Below are 16091 nucleotides of genomic sequence, written 5' to 3'. Positions count from 1 at the left end.
ACTGAATGCCGTTGGCAGCCGGGAACGGTTTTCCAGCCCTCGGGGACAAAAGGCTTTCAGAGGTTACTGAGAATGTCCAGGAACCCCAGCCCGCACCACAGTCGGCTCTCTCTCCGCACTCCCTCCGTCTCTCCCGGCTCCCGCTCCCGTGCAGTCTCTTCATAACAGCCTGAACTTACACGCCACGAGCGCGAAACACCGCGTTTTTACTGCGCGCTGCCGCTGTGGGCCGCTTTTACAGCGGGGCAGTAAACGCGGCCTGACGTGGACCAACACAGAGAAGGCTGTCCTTTGTCTTTCATCCAAAAAGGGCAAAATGAGAGAAGGAGCAGCAATACACACACACACTCTCTCTCTCTCTGTCAGTGAGTCAGTCAGCCACATATACAAAAATAGGATTACACTGTCTTTACACTGTCAATGGTTACTTAAATATCTGTCTGTATAAATGGATCAAGTGTAAAACATAAGCCACGTCAAATCAAATTAAAATCAACTCAAAATATTTTTACTTTTCCGACAAATTTGTACGAATTTTTCCAACTGATTTCTACTGTACTGACACTGACATCAAACAGAGGATACACTCCTAATACATAAAATGTGTGATAAAGGCCTTTACAGTAAGAGCAAGATATGCCAAAATTGAAGATGTGCAGCTGCCCAGCACCCTTTCCAGAGTTCATTCTGTGGCAGGCTAAAATAGACCATAAGTGGTAAGTAACACAACAGAGATAAACCCATTTATAATCGGTAAGCAGAGATGTTTCAGCTGTGCGGCCCACTTTGTTTAACAGTGGTGATAAAATGTAATTACTAGATAAGATAGGACTGAAATTAAATACACTGGTACAAGTATGCTATTAAACTAGAGTTTTCTTAGTCTGAACAGATAGAAATGGAATGCTGTGTCTTGAAATTTAAATCTAATACTCATCAAATAATGCATTTGTGGAGTCTGAAGCCATTCCTTCCCCTGTCCCTCATAGATGCCCCTCTGACTGACTTTTTCTATTCCTCTGCCTGGACAAGAGCAATTACTGAGCAACTAAATAATATTACACACTGAATGTAAAATATGAATGTAAAACTCCTACCCTTTCAGTATTCCCCTATACATTCGGTCCTCTTGTAAGCGTTCGGTCCTCTCCTGCCTACCCGGTGCTCGCCTCTGACCCAACCATTCATTTTTTTTTTTTTTTTTTACGTCACCCCACTAACCTCCACTGTCTTATCAGACATGGGGTGCTGTTGCACATCTTAGACTGTGTGGTTTGTGCTCATAACCGAGAAAATGGTGGTTTAAGAAACACCATTAAAGGAGTGGGCAGAGAGCAGAGTCACTGGCGGCCATCAGGTTCTGATTTTTGCAGCCATTCAAGCCCCATAACCACCGTCCATCTCATGGAGATTACTCATGGACTACACTACCCTGGCACACGCACAAACGTATGCACACACTCAGTAATGCACACGCATCAATGCACACAGATGCACAGAACTCTCCATTCCCTGTCCATTATTGGGTGAATGCATACTATCATTACAATAGTATTCTCTAATGTCACACACCAGGGACAGGGTGGTCTTAATTGTCCAGGTGCCGTGATCCCAGCTGAATCCTGTGGTCATGCCCTTCCGAGCAGCATGATTAAGTCCTGTTGATAGAGGTGAATATTCAATGCTCACGTGAATGATTTCCGCTACATTAAAATGAAACTTTACCAGTCCATTGTATTTGCGATATCAGCGTCACTCAACATTAATTAATAACGCTGCCCCTGAAGTCTGTAAACACAAAAGAGTGATTAATAATACTGCTTAAAATTCCAAGCTCAGTGATGACCCCAGAGCATGGGGCCATCCATACTGACAGCCTGAATATCAGAGAGACTAAAGGGTGTGGAGTCACATCCCGCTGGGCCAGATAAATTACACACACACACACACACACACACACACATATACGCGTACACTCCGAAACACACACTGACCCGTATCAACACAGCCACTCTCACATAAACATGCACAGACACAAACGTCCACACACCCAGCCCTCACCAGGCTAAGTTCCTCACCGCCCTGTCCCAGCTCACTGCTGAACTCTGGGTGACAGTAAGGGGACACCTCAGCCATGTTACTCCCCGAACACTTTCACCTCCGCCCCCTACTACTGCCCTCAACCCCTGTCACCCCACTGAGGAACGCCTGCGCTACCCTCCCCCAAAAATACACTTCTCAGCAACGCCATGACTGCTTCAGTAAACCACAACCATCAGTACAACCAATGAGCCCATATCATCAACACAGTAAACTTACTCTGAATATTCTGAATCATACCATATACTATAAAAAGTACATGCAGCTAACAACAAAAGTGCTGGTAAACGATACAAATAAAAGTGTTGGATGTGGTAGATAAAACAGGTGATAAGTGACGAACGTGACTGCATTCATAACAGTAGCATTTGTGTAATGGTGTCATTGGCTAAGAGTGGCTGGAAGTGGTGACACATGCAGCAGAGAAAAGGAGGCTTCTGGGTAGTGTAGTCATGTCATTCAAGAGGATCTGAAGTTGAAAAAAAGCCCAAGGCAAGTTTTTGATTGGACATTTAATTCTTTAATCATTCAGTCTTGTAAAGGCCAATGGCCTGGTGCTTCCTAAATCCAATCAAACACTTTCTCTGGGTTTAATGACCAGATGCTGAATTTTTTTAATAGAATTTCAAATTAACCCCAGCTTAATCATCCTGCAGCCTTAATGAGGTGGTCAGAGAAAAGGGGTGGTCCGTGGTGAGGGGTGGAGGGGTCGAAGGAAAGTGGTGAGCGGTCAAAGCGGATGCAGCGGCAGTTACTGTACCTCACTCTCCCCGCACTCTGAGGGGGCGTCGCCGTGAATGGCCATCTGGTACTGCGCATACAGCGCCGCCGACTGGTCATAGGACGCCATGAACTGAGGGTCCTCAAAGCACACGGGCACTAGCCTCACCTTCAGGGAGGGAGCGGAGAGGAGGAGCGTGGGGACGAGGAAGAGACGGGGGCGAGCGTGGGAGCAGGAGGGAGGGAAAAGAAGCAGAAAGGGTTGAAAGAGTGAAAGAAGAGGAGGGGAGGATAAGGGGGAAAGGAGGGACAAAAGTTGTGGAGGTGGAAGGTGGAAGGGGCAGAAGAGAAACAGAAAGCAGGGATGGGAGGAGGAAAGTATTGACAGACAGTGCAGAGGGGTAAGGTGGATGATGGGAAATCAACAATTTTGGAGAAATTTAGACACATAAAAGTCTTCAGACTTCCAAAGCATGAGAATCAAGACTCCCACTGTTTAAGGCATCTCAGGGGGTTCTACAGGACCTCACACCAGGCCTGTCCACTTTTTTCAACCCCAAGAGAGCAAAGGGGGGGTTCAAAAAGTCTGATTTCCAGATTTGTCTTGTTTATCTATACATCTTCTTGGCTCTCCAATGACTCTTACATTTCATCTCACATTTCTATTAATGACCCCCGTACAAAGCTGCATATTCAAGCAATGCAGGTTACGTACTTTACTCAAAAATACAACAGCAGTAGTCGTAAGCCTGGTTCCAAAACCAGGTGTGCCACACTGTAGCTCTGTCTTCGCTTATTTGGATTATCAAACAAGACGGCTTTTGACATAAGGGGTGACGGAGGTCAACTCACATCAGTGTCCTGAGAGATGACCCCCAATGTCCCCCATCAGACAGGAAGTCCGGTTTCAGACCCTTTAAAAGGAAAAGCACTGAAATGCACGGTACAGTGGGAGTCTGATGTCGGGAGCGGTCTCAATAAGTCATGGAGGACGATGGAGGGACGGGGACACCTGAAGGTGAGGCTAGTGCGCGATCCTGTACCATCTCACAGCCGCCGCCCCCCAGAGAGAGGGACCGAGGGGACCGGGGCGGGAGAGACAGAGCCGCAGCTGTGTTCAGCGCTTTCGTCCCTCCTAAGGCACATACACGCACACACATACTACCACGCGCACGGAGCAAGCCCTGGACTAGGCGTGATGTGACGATGGAGAAGAGGAGATGGCAGTGTGCGGAGCTACCCTGAGCCTGGTGGTTGAGGAGCAGGTTTCACTGGAATCACTCAAGACGGCTGTGCGCCGGACAAGACTGCAGGGCAAGCGAGACGGGAGGCGAAAGAGCGACGCGGGGGACCAAACGGCCTGGCCAGACAGAGTCTCAGATAAACCTTCCCTTCCACACTTTCAGCCACACAAGCACAACCAGTTCCATTCACACTCAGCACTGCCAGTCCTGTCCTGAGGTTCCTTGCTACCCTGGGCATACATTCAGCATACATGCAGAAACCTGGGAATACTCTGATCCATTTAGACTGCTAAAGGCTGCTATGCTAGAACGACGGGGAGCTCCGGCAGAACAGAAGCTAGCAGACCAGAGGCATATGCCAGGTCTGCATGGGGAGGGTCTGACGTGGGGGCATAGGAGAAGATGGAGAAGGATGGAGTCAAATGAATGGATGAAAAAAGTGAACATAAGCGCTATCCCCCTGAAGAACTGCATACTCACTACTTCCTCCTCCTTCATCTCTTCATCTCTCTCTCTCACTCTTCTTTTCTAATATCCCTCAGTTCTCCTGTGTTTCACTCCCTCTGATTGGACCCCCCTGTCTTCAGCTCCTCAGTCTGGTCCTATTCTATCTGCCACTGTCCCTCCATCTCAGTGATTACCTACTGGTGTTAGAATTACTTTAGAAATCCTTTACCTTGTTACTGTTCCTCTCTCCTGGCTTCTCTTATTATTGCTTTGCTCCTTTCCATTTAATCTTCTTTCAGGTCCTTCATTCTTCCCTCTTTCCTCCATCCATCCGTCTCACTCACTCCATCTTCCCCCCATTCTCCCCCCCTCCTTTAAGCAGTCTAAACTGATGATTAACGCTCCCTCACTAACACTGCTAAGGAGTTTCCGTGCCAGAAAAAAGCAAGGCTGTGTGCAATACTGGGTTGAAATCAGGGAACAATGAACGCCAGTTTTCGAGATGTTTACCCAAAGATGCTGTTCAAGAATGTTGTTGTTAGCAACATTCTTGATTTGGAAAAAAAAAAAAAAACCATTTCCATAAGGAAAGTGTTGGAGCAATGCTCGGTTTTGACCGCTTGTCAGTCTTAAAGAGATCTCCCTTCTCCCCTTGCCTCCCTCACCTCTCCTCCCTCCCTTCCCCCCTGCCCGCCCCCTGACCCCTGACCCCTGACCTGGCTCTCTGAGGGCTTGTCGGGCGGGTCCTTGTGAATGGCGATCTGGTAGAGTTTGTACACCTGGTAGGAGGCGTCGAAAGTGGCTTTGAACTGCGAGCTGGGGGGGCTGGAGCGCACTAGCCTCACCTTCGGAGCAGAGCAGTGGAAAGGGTCAACATGGAAACACAAAAAAACAACAAAAAAAAGAACAAAGAATACAAGTACGGCCCAAATCACAGGCCCGTGAGAGGGGACACGCTTTCAGACCAAAACATAAAGAAGAGCACAGAATATGACCAAAAAGAGGGAGAGAGTCACAGATGACAAAAACACTGTCCCTCGGTGTACAGTGCAGACTCAACACTGCAGTTCCACCACACTCTCTGCGTAGCTTCAAAAACTATTGCCACAGTCCAGATATGGTGGCATTAATGGTGTTACCGCTGTATCACAGATCACAAATAACCATAATGCTTCTTGACTGGTGACACAGAGTGACAGCGTGTCTATGTTAAAATAGAACCAATCATGGCAAAATATGTAGGCAGACCTGTCAGCGGTAACACCAAAGTCACGTAGTTGTTACAGATTTAGTGTGATTTCAAATGCTTTGAGAAAGCTTAGACCAGTGGCCATCAGGAGTTGCCTCTGGACTGGACCACACGACGTGGGGAAAAATGAACAAGCCTTCATCTTCTCGCCAACTGCGCATCGCCCAGAACAGGCTGAGCGCAGCAGGAAAGCGAGGGTGTGGAACAGACGTCTACTGTACAACGGGGGGCGTGTTTGTGTCTGTTTCCCTGGAGACCGGCTGAGAGACAGCTCATTTAGTTTCAATAAAAACAAGAAGGGCTTTTAAACCTACCTTGAGTCGATTCTGATAAAACAAAGTGCTGTCATCACATGCTAGCGACAGACACATACAGCATAAACTTCCATTCAATACAGCCTCTAATGCCCTCTCCAATGACAGCTGGAAAAGCCAACACCAAAGATTCCAACTATTTTATGCCTCGAATGGCAAAAATTACACGACAACACTTTGAAAGACAAGACTTTTTTCTTGGGCCTTTTTTTGTCTGAGACTTCAGCTTTCATGGTTCTTGAAAAGACAACCAAAATTTCTGGTTTTTGCTCCAGCGCTGTATTTTCAGGCTGTCATCGGATAAGGTACACATTAGAGACCATAGAAGAAGAAAGGGCCATTCAAAAGTGCACGAGAATAACTTTGGATCCTCTTCAAAATGAGAATTAGGGGGACGACTCAACGCAAGGCCTGGTTCTGGATGGATATGACAAGTTCCTTCATGTAAAACAAAGAGCCCGCTTGGCCCCATTATACATTCCTCTAGTACACCGAAAAAGAACCACAGTGCTCTTACTTACTGAATTAAAAGACCCTCTCGAGTTAATGGCCTTTCAAAATCCTTATCCTAGAACGTAAATATATCCTTTTGCACTCTAAGATAAGCTCAGCTGCTCCACTGCTGCTGTGGCACTTACACTCAGCATTCGAGCAGCACTGCAGTGACACTGTAGCTGCATTACAATATCACAGCATTGCTGTGAACATTATGTGAATGCTGTGCGTCAGCCAGAGCACAAGCACAGACAGAGCGTGTCAGGAGACCCAGCAGGAAAGGGGCATGGGATGGAGCTGGCCTCAGTTCTGTCCTGAACGGAGACTTAGTCCCAAAGTGGAAGGGGCTCTGCCCAGTTCAACAAAACTTTACAATCCCTCCCTTCTCTGTTTCTCTCTTCTCTCTCTCACACAGGTGAGAGAGGGAATGTGTGTGAGAGAGAGGGAGAGATGAAGAAAGAGAGAGAAGAGGGAGAATGTAAATGGGGAACTTAATGGGAGAGAGGCAGAGAGGACGACGGGAGAAATCGATTGAGAGCGGGACAAAGAAAAAGGCAAAGGGCTAAAAGAAAAGAGGCCTGCGAGGTGGGCCTACTCCCTTCCCCACGGCACGCCCACACTGCCCCCTGCTGGATCCCCTGCCGCACCGCAGCATAAACAGATGTTCGCTTGGCACCAGCACCTCCCAGCTCCACCGCCAGCGCCTTGCTGCTGGGTCTCTTCACACACGTTCGCTCTCTTTACAGGAGCAATATGAGTGGCCTCAGCGCTCCAAAGGCGTCTGCGGTAACACACAGCGCCCGTCACAGGACACCCCCTGTGAGGAGATTGTGTGTCTGTACAACAGGCTGGGCTGCTGCAGGACCTGGACCAGCCTCTCTCCGCACTCCAATCTCAGCATGAAAGGACCTGGAAGACTGGCTGTCCATTAAACACAAACTGTAAGAGGGGGCCAGGGTGCTGGCAGGGGGCTGAAACAGGAGCCGGGCCTGTCAATCCATCTGTATACTAATTAAGTCAAGCCGCCAATTCTACTTTACATTCGGAAGATTGACCTTTTCACTTACTTTACTTAAGTGCGTGCTTACACGTTACAGCTGATCGAACAGGCCAATAAATTTAGAAAATAAATTAGCCAATTAAGTGGAGGTCTCTATGCCTCACCTCGAGGGACTTGGATTAGGGCACTGTGGGCTTGTGACCAGAGCTGTGGTTGTATGATCTGGACCACACCAAAATCATTATTCAGATAAGATCCAGAACTAAAGAATGAGACCAGACTGAGATCTACCCCAGTCCACTAAGATCAAGTTGGTGCAAGCTAATGATTTGTTTTTCAGTTCTGGTAAAAATGACCAATTACAGATAGGGTTAAATAAGCTTTACCAGGTCTGGACACTACTGCTGCTGTATTCCCATCATGGTTTCATATCAAAAAAGCAGCACTGCCCATTTTACACAGCCACTCATATCTTCCTGCTGGACTCGCAAGGTTAACATCTGATCATATGGGGTCTGACTTCTCTTTTACCTCCACGTGATGTTTGGCATCTTCAGGCAGGGACTCAGTGATGAAGTCCTCCAGTGTTTTGGGCTGGTTGGGCTGGCTGGGCTGGCTGGGCTGGCTGGGCGGGGCGGGGGCGGGGCCTGACGCCGGGGCTCCTCCCTCCTGCTGCCTCTGCTGCTCCTTCTGCAGGCGGCGCTCCTTCCGCAGCTCCTTGGCCTTGCGACACGGAGGCCTGCTGGGGTCCGCGCCCACCCCTGGGAGGGAGGGAGGAGGGGAGGAACGGGGAGAGAAGGAGGCAGGGATAGAAAGGCGAGGGAAATGAGGAATGAGGACGATGGGGAGAGAGGGAGGCGGATGGAGAGAGGAAGAAAGAGACGATGTAAAAAGAAGCTGGAAATTACACACTGCTGGAGGAGAAGGGTATAGGATGTTGAAGGCTTTAAGGGTTATCATTATACTAGAAGCTGTCAAATGAATGTTGAAATCATTATCCTTAACAATTTCATTTTGTTCATACATTCAGACATCTTAACTACACAAATATGATATTAAAGTAGGTAGACCAAACCATTTTAAAAGCAATTTCTGAAACGGTGAATTAACTGTGGACAAAGCTATTCATCAGTTGATGAAAATTAATCTCAAAGTGGGTTTAAAAAATTGCAAATCCTCTTGTGCACAAATGGTTCCCATTACTGATGAGCACTGTTTGAAAAATTGGGGGACTGTATGTTAAATTTGTGGGCAATTGGGCAAAATTAAATATATTCACACTTTTGAATGAGCAAAGCATTACTTTCACATGAGACTCCCACTCACATAAATGCTGTCTTCCAGCAATTACCGATTAAATGTTACACTGTTTGCAACTGAAGTCAGTTGGAGTCTAAATTGTAGTGGAGAGCAGTCATTTTAATACGGGTTTATAGGAAAAATGAACGACCACAATGGCTGGTATAAAATGCTTTGCGTCTTTGACTTACCAAGCAAGTAGATACCAGGCTGATTTTGATTAGTTTGAGCCTTGAAGTCAACTCTAAATTTTTTTGTTACAATTTCTGCTAAAACTTCAAAATTAAAACCCAACAGAATCACTCTGTCCAATGTAACCACAGTTTCTATGGTCATGAAAACTGTTTCCTCATACAGGAAAATTCAAAATCTTCTGTGGTGAATTCAGTTCAAATACAGAGTTTTTTTGTGCCGTGGAGCAGAATGGAAGTCCCCCACAAATACACATCCTGTGATATCCAACAAAAGGAATCCTGGGATATCAGCTGGACTGGAGTGTGCATGGATGCACACTTGGCCAAGGTTACAGTGAAGGTTCAAGTCAAAGTTCCTCGTTCCTCATTGGGACACCCTCACCCTGGCGAACGAGCAATTTTCTACACCATTTTGAGAGGACATAATGAGAGGAAAGTGAGGAAAAATACCATTTAGAACACGGTTTAACACTGACCTCCCTCTACCAGGTGGCCTGGTTCATTGCCTGTTTCAGTAGAATGGACACCTCTTAATGACATCAAATGAGAATGCCTGTTTATAAATACGCCATTTAGAACACACAAGAGCCTTTAGCTGGAATCATTATTTCCATGTCCAAAAGCAAATAATCCCAGCAGTTGTCATCCAAATCCATCTGAAACACTGTAGCCTATTCCAATCACAGACAGTTATGCACAGGGTAGACCACATGACCTCCGACTCTCTGGTGTCCCCCTCTGTCCCTGGAACTCCAGGTTTCCCCGAGTCAGTGGCATTCTGTTTGTCCTGAAAGCTGCGGTGCTGGCCCAGTTTCCAGACTAAATGAAAGCTGTTTACTCTTTGTAATACCAAAGCAAAGCATTACATCACCGCCCCAGAAACTATAAAAATGAAGGGTTGTGTTTGTTGACTTGGGGGTTGTTTGCGTGCTTTTCCAGACGGAAAACGGCACAGTGGGAGGTACCGCCATGACGCAGGGGAATCGCCAGCTAGGAGTGGCGTGGGGTGGATGGGCGTGGGACAGGGGGGGCTCCACGACCCCAGGGTAGAATCTGCAGAGCTGGCATCTGTCACCACCTGAAGAGATGTGCTGACATCTTATCCTCCTAACGAGGCAGGAAAGTCCCCCAGCAGGCCTGAGCTATATTGATTTACAGTCTGCACCGCACAGACCTGCTCTGACAATATCCCAATAAAGTGCCTTTGCGTTACCCTCAATAAAAGTGGGATGAGAGAACAAGGGAAAGAAAGAAAGAGAAGTACACACAGTCAGAACAAGTGAGAGAGACGGAGAGAACCCATGCTGGTGGAAGTAAAGAGGAGAATAAGGAAAGTAAGGAAGGAAAGTAAAGAAGAAGAAAGAAAGAGCAGCAGGAAGAAGAGGAGAAGAATCATTTTTACACAATCCTCTCGTAAGGCTGGGCAGACAGATTGGCAGACAGACCAGCATGTTGCAGTGAAAAGCCCACAGCTGCATGTACTGACAGATACACAGACAGAACCGCGGATTAAAGCTAACAGTCCGCAAACTCCAAACAGAGCACCACACTGCCATTAACACTGCGCAGACCTGACAGAGACGGACAGACAGACGGAAGGACGGGCACAGCTCGCTGTGGCTCCGCTCCGCAGACATACTTGCTCTCCCTCCCGAGCTCTCGGGCCCAGCGCCAGCCCTGGAGTGCTCCTGGCATCCCGTGTCAACAGTTTACACGCTGACATCCTGTTTGGAGCAATAAGGAAACGAGGCCTATTTCCTGCCTGTCCCGCTGCCAGCCTCCGTTAACACTCACTCACCATCGCCATGGAGACCCGGAGAAGCGGGGGGGCGAGGGGGCACTGACAAAGAGCGCTAAAGACTAAAGGTCACAGACAGAGATGCAGTGAGAGAAAGAGTAACAGAAAGACAGACAGACAGAGACGACGGAGAATTACGTGCGTTTCTAACCCAGCTGGCGAGTTGAGCCACCCTCTCTGCCGTTATGGCTTCCCGGCACCCGGTTAATGAGTGATGGCGGCCATCACTCCCCAGGCCGGTCACTCGACTGCACCGGAGAGGCGCAGCGGAACTCCTGCATGAGGACTCACAGACTGACAGGACCTCTTTTTTCCCTCGTTTTCTCCCTTTCCTGTAATGTTTAACCTTTATTGTTACTGGAAACAGTGAAAATTTCCGGACGCTTAATATAAACACAGGTCGGCACTGACAGAACAGTGACATGGTTTTCTTCCAAATCAGCCAAGGGTTCCGGTTCCCTTGCCCTGTTTGACTATTCTCCCGATTTACTGCCCACACTCATCCCACCTTCACTCTGCATCAGTAACACACACACATACACACCCTATATCAGCCACGCTCGTGCAGGCACATAAAACAGAAACAAGCCGCATATATCCTTTTACACAAAAACAGCCTATACATCACCCACACACACACACTGCATCACTTAAACACAGAGAAAATAACTTAATTGCACATCATCTATGTACACACAAATCACAAATACACATACACAAGCCATGGTTATTACACACACAAGCACATAAAAATAACAAAGTCTATATTACAAACACACATGAACACACATAGTCCGTATTCCAAACAGACAGACAACCCGAATGCACACCGTCTCTATATTACCAACCATAAAGTTACATTAACAGTTCACACACACACAAAATCATCATACAAAGTCTATATTACAAACACACATTCGCACACATAGTCCATATCACAACCATCCACACACGGTCTCTACATAAAGAGTGCGCTCACGCGTGCGTGCACACACACACGTACCCACACACACACACAAAACCGAGGGTCAACTTCTCAATGCAGGGACACACCAAACAGGAACACATAAAAGCTGACAGATCTCTTCCTGTGGGAGACAGATTCCTTCCCTGTGGCAGTTAACATTTCTCAAACCAGCGGCCAGCGTGGCATAATCTCCCGTCTTAACAGATCCATGTTCCTCTGCTGGAGAAATATTGCTGAACTGGGATGTCCTCCAAAACATAACCAGGACACTCCACTCCAAAGACTATCAAGTGAAGACTTTCTTGGAATAGGAAAGGCATGAACCCGCCCTGAATAAATAGAACAATTTTAAAACAAAATAAAAGTATCTGTGTGTGCCTTATCTTTTCTGCAGATCAGCTCGAGCTGAACGAAAGAGTAAAGAAGGCTCACGGTTTGTGTTTACTTCTCTGGTGAGTTCAGATCTGATTCCTTGGACGAATCTTTATCAGATCAAATGTGTTTCACAACATTCCAGTAAAAGACACACGAGGCCTGAGCAAGCCTTCAGAGCAGGGGACCTTACGCTTCAACAACCTCACCTTCACACTATTAACGATACCCCCTCCGTTTTTCATTTCTCTGTCTTAGACCATCACGGAACAAGCACGCTCCTTTACAGTACGAAGCAGGAAGCGAAGAGAAGGAGGAGAAGAGGAGGAGAGTATTTTCTGCGTTTCAGCCATCTCAGCTTTGCTGTAATTTGGTGGCACGTGGCGCAAACCTTCACAGGTAAGGTATGAGCTGTGCTGCCAGGCCTGTCTCTCTCTCCCTACGCAAACACCTTCTCCCGCAGAGGAAATCACTCCTTGGGTGCTGGAACATGCCCTGGCTGCAATAAAACTACAGTAAAGCCATCTCCAGGTGTTTTCCGTTCGCTGCAGGTCAGACGGGACTTTGCCATTTCCGCTTAGAAATTGCACCAAATCCTCCATCTTTCCACAGGATGGCAGGGCAGCTCCTGAGGTAGGAACCCCAGCTCCAGATTGTACTTTTATTTATATTTACCACTTTCTGTTCAGTTTCAGTTCCAAGATCTAAAGTCTACAGTCTACACACCAAGGCCCTGCCAATACTTGGCTGTGTCTAGACACAATTGCCTTTCCTGTCTGAATTTAGAAAAAAAAAACCTACTCAGATAAAATCAGTGAAGTTTTTTATATGCTTTCTATTTTCTACTTCTGTAATTACTGCTGCTGCTTAATTAGGTTCATGGTTACAAAACCCTGATGAGCTTCTTACACTCACCCTGGAGTTCAGTACTGGCGTTTGGTCAATGAGGAACTCCCCTACTGACTCCAGCTCAATTGACGGGTGACTGCTGCCCCCTGGTGTTTGTTATGTGAAAAATAAAAAACTCACTCAAAAAAATACAAATCCACAGTAGGCCAGACCTGTAAAGAGAGATTATGTAATTGCCCTGTGTCTGTCTCTGTGACTGGCTGTCAATGAACAGGATAACTGAAAACGCTACAGAATGATTCAATAAACCCAAGTGAAATGATTCACTTAGTACCACAGACAGAAAGACCTTTTTGTATACTGAGGCAGCTACGATACTTTCTAAGGGCGGAGGATGTATCCACTTTACTAAGCGGCACTCTGGTGTATTTATGGTTTTGTGTTTGTTCTTCTGCTTCTGCCAATGCACAACAAGGTCTGTAACTGAGCGCTAATTTTGCTCTGGAGCTATAATTTCATTTGCTGCAACAGAACCACACATAAGTCAGATCTCATCAGGAAGAAGAGCCACAGACGCCGCCCTTCTTGAGTGTCTTCTTTGTCAATACCTGAGAGGTGACTGGAGCAGTGCCCGGGCCAGCTGACACATGCAGGCTCCATTCCCTGGTTATTGCAGCCCTTAGAAATACTACCCACTTGGGCTAAATGCCCTGCTGCTTGGTTCATAGGAGAGTTTACAGCAAAATATTCCAGTCTGCTGGAGATGGAAATAACTTCACTCTCTGCCAAGTCTCACCTGGTTTGGGTGCAACCCCTGCCTCCCTGCTTGCGGGGGTGGGCGTTGGCTCCTGTCGGGGGGTGTCCGACCCTGCAGGTTTGGGGGCCGCCTCTGTGCTGGGGGCCACGTCGTTAATGGGACCCTCGATATCAGGCTGGGGAACTTTGGGGGAGTCCCGTGGGCCCGCATCCTCACAGAGAGAGTCCATGGGTTCCCCTGTAGGTCGCAAGGACAGAAGCAGGCAGTATCAGCAGTGTCTCCCTCTAACACTTAGTGCTGAAGGGGACCTAATCTCATCCCTATAGCAAACACTCATCTCCCCAGCCCCTGCATCTTTCATAAAAACCAATCCATCATCATGAAAACTATCACTGAAAACCATTTGGCTGACACTACACAGTCATACCATTCAATGGTACTTGCATCTGTACACACACGCCAAAGTAACTACGCAGGACACAGGCACGCAGCCACGCAATTAGGGTGAGACACCATGCGAAGTGCTGCAGTGCACTTTCACTGAGCTGCCAACAGAAAGCCATAAACCGTGCATGTGTTGAGTTATGAAGATGCAAACTGTTGCGGGGTAAACGAAAACACATGCACGTCTACAGATCTTTCCGACCGCTGGGTAGCGAAACAGCGTCGACAACAGGAAGGAAGTGCAGCTCACCCACACACTGTTTACATGCTCCTGAGTGACTAATCACAGGACAAACAAGGTTTTCACCATGATGGAGCATGTTTGTCCTATAATAAACCCCTCTTGGGAGCATCTAAACAGTGTGTAGAGATAACATCCGTGAAACCTCTCACTGGCGGGCATACATACACATACACACACACACACACACACACACACACACACACGCACACACACACACACACGCACGCCACTAACCATCACACTGTCCTGTTGGCATCTCCCCTTTAGAGAGGAACTTGCCCATCTTCTTCAGGATCTTCTTGTGGGTTTTTGATGGCTGGAAGTTCAGTGCATGGCACCTAGAGACAGAATTCAATCATTATTGTACACACACAAACCAATAATGCTTTTTTACTTATGGTTTATAAAATTTATGGGAATACTGAATTTCTGATAAAGTTTACTTTTCAGGCTAGCTATAAAATGCACACCACTTATAAGATATACTAGCCGCTTTCACATATGAACTTTGGACAATGTCCAGAGAATCAGGTCCGCACATTGTCCAGAATTGCCCTTTCACACATGTAGCACGCAACAGGAGCTTGTCCGTGTTAGACGCATTCTCACCTACTGGAAATACTCCGGTTTGGTTTAGGCGAGGGGTGGCACCTGGGTAGATCGTGCAGGGGGCAGGACATGACGCAAAAAGTATGCTGCAGAAATCACAGCGGCTGTATTCTAAACCACCTACTGCATACTGTGTACTGCGTACTACACAAGTATATACTGTATACCGCATGCTGTTTTTCAGTGCAGTACCCAGTATGCGACCAGTAATGATTACATTTGTAGTATGTTACATTGTCGCATGAAATCATTGCGAGTTTAGAAACGTCCAGATTTCCTCGTGGTACTTTCCTGTTAGACGCCACTTGCATTGTCATGAGTGAAAAGTATTGACGAGATCACCTAAAGTATTCGCGAGTTGAAGTATTCTCAGGTTTTTTCTTTTCAATGTCTGAGGAGGAGAAGGCGAACATAGTTATTGTACTTTTGGGTAACCTATAAAAAATATCACACACAGCAATCCAAATGGTGCTACCGGTACACATAATTTATTATTAATTATACATTTATTATAACAGGGAGGTAAGTTTTTGTTGTTCGCTATGTAATGTTAGGTCACCAGTTCACCTATCTCAGTATACCTATCACTATTACATAGCTACAGCTTAGCTAGCTACTAACCAGATAATAAACTACTAACCAACATTATTAATCATCGTAAGAGACAGGTTTTGGCAGTATAGCTATAACTAACTATCTCTTTAATGATCATTGGACTCAAAATAGCATGTATTGGACGTATCTGCAATGTCAACGAAAGAGTGGAAAGCAAAATACAGGCACGCAAAAAAGAGTACGAAGCAATTGCTTGTATTCTTCCAGTTTTGCGCCAGTCGCATGATAGAAATATAGAAACGTCATCAACACGCCCACTCGCTCGCCGTGGATTCTCCGTAACATGACCTGCTCTATTCACACATGGACTCAATCCGACATTAGATGGACTTTGTACTAGGGAGCTGGCAGAGTGAAGTCGGCCATTTGCATTC

At 46.8% G+C, this 16091-nt stretch overlaps 1 protein-coding gene across 2 annotated transcripts in view; it reads right to left on the bottom strand.

The window, feature by feature from the left end:
• The window catches only part of LOC118789957 (arginyl-tRNA--protein transferase 1), a 64311-nt gene that overhangs the window by 39556 nt on the left and 8664 nt on the right, over nucleotides 1-16091 (bottom strand). For both annotated transcript variants that reach the window (XM_036546726.1, XM_036546725.1), the window contains exons 4-7: nucleotides 14728-14831; nucleotides 13845-14042; nucleotides 8101-8330; nucleotides 5228-5356 (exon numbers count right to left, since the gene is read on the bottom strand). In XM_036546726.1, coding sequence (XP_036402619.1) covers nucleotides 5228-5356; nucleotides 8101-8330; nucleotides 13845-14042; nucleotides 14728-14831 — 661 coding nt within the window. The remainder of the gene's footprint in view (nucleotides 1-5227; nucleotides 5357-8100; nucleotides 8331-13844; nucleotides 14043-14727; nucleotides 14832-16091) is intronic.

Source organism: Megalops cyprinoides, chromosome 15, assembly GCF_013368585.1.
Source record: "Megalops cyprinoides isolate fMegCyp1 chromosome 15, fMegCyp1.pri, whole genome shotgun sequence".
NCBI lineage: Eukaryota > Metazoa > Chordata > Actinopteri > Elopiformes > Megalopidae > Megalops > Megalops cyprinoides.
This window is presented reverse-complemented; position numbering and strand designations above follow the sequence as displayed.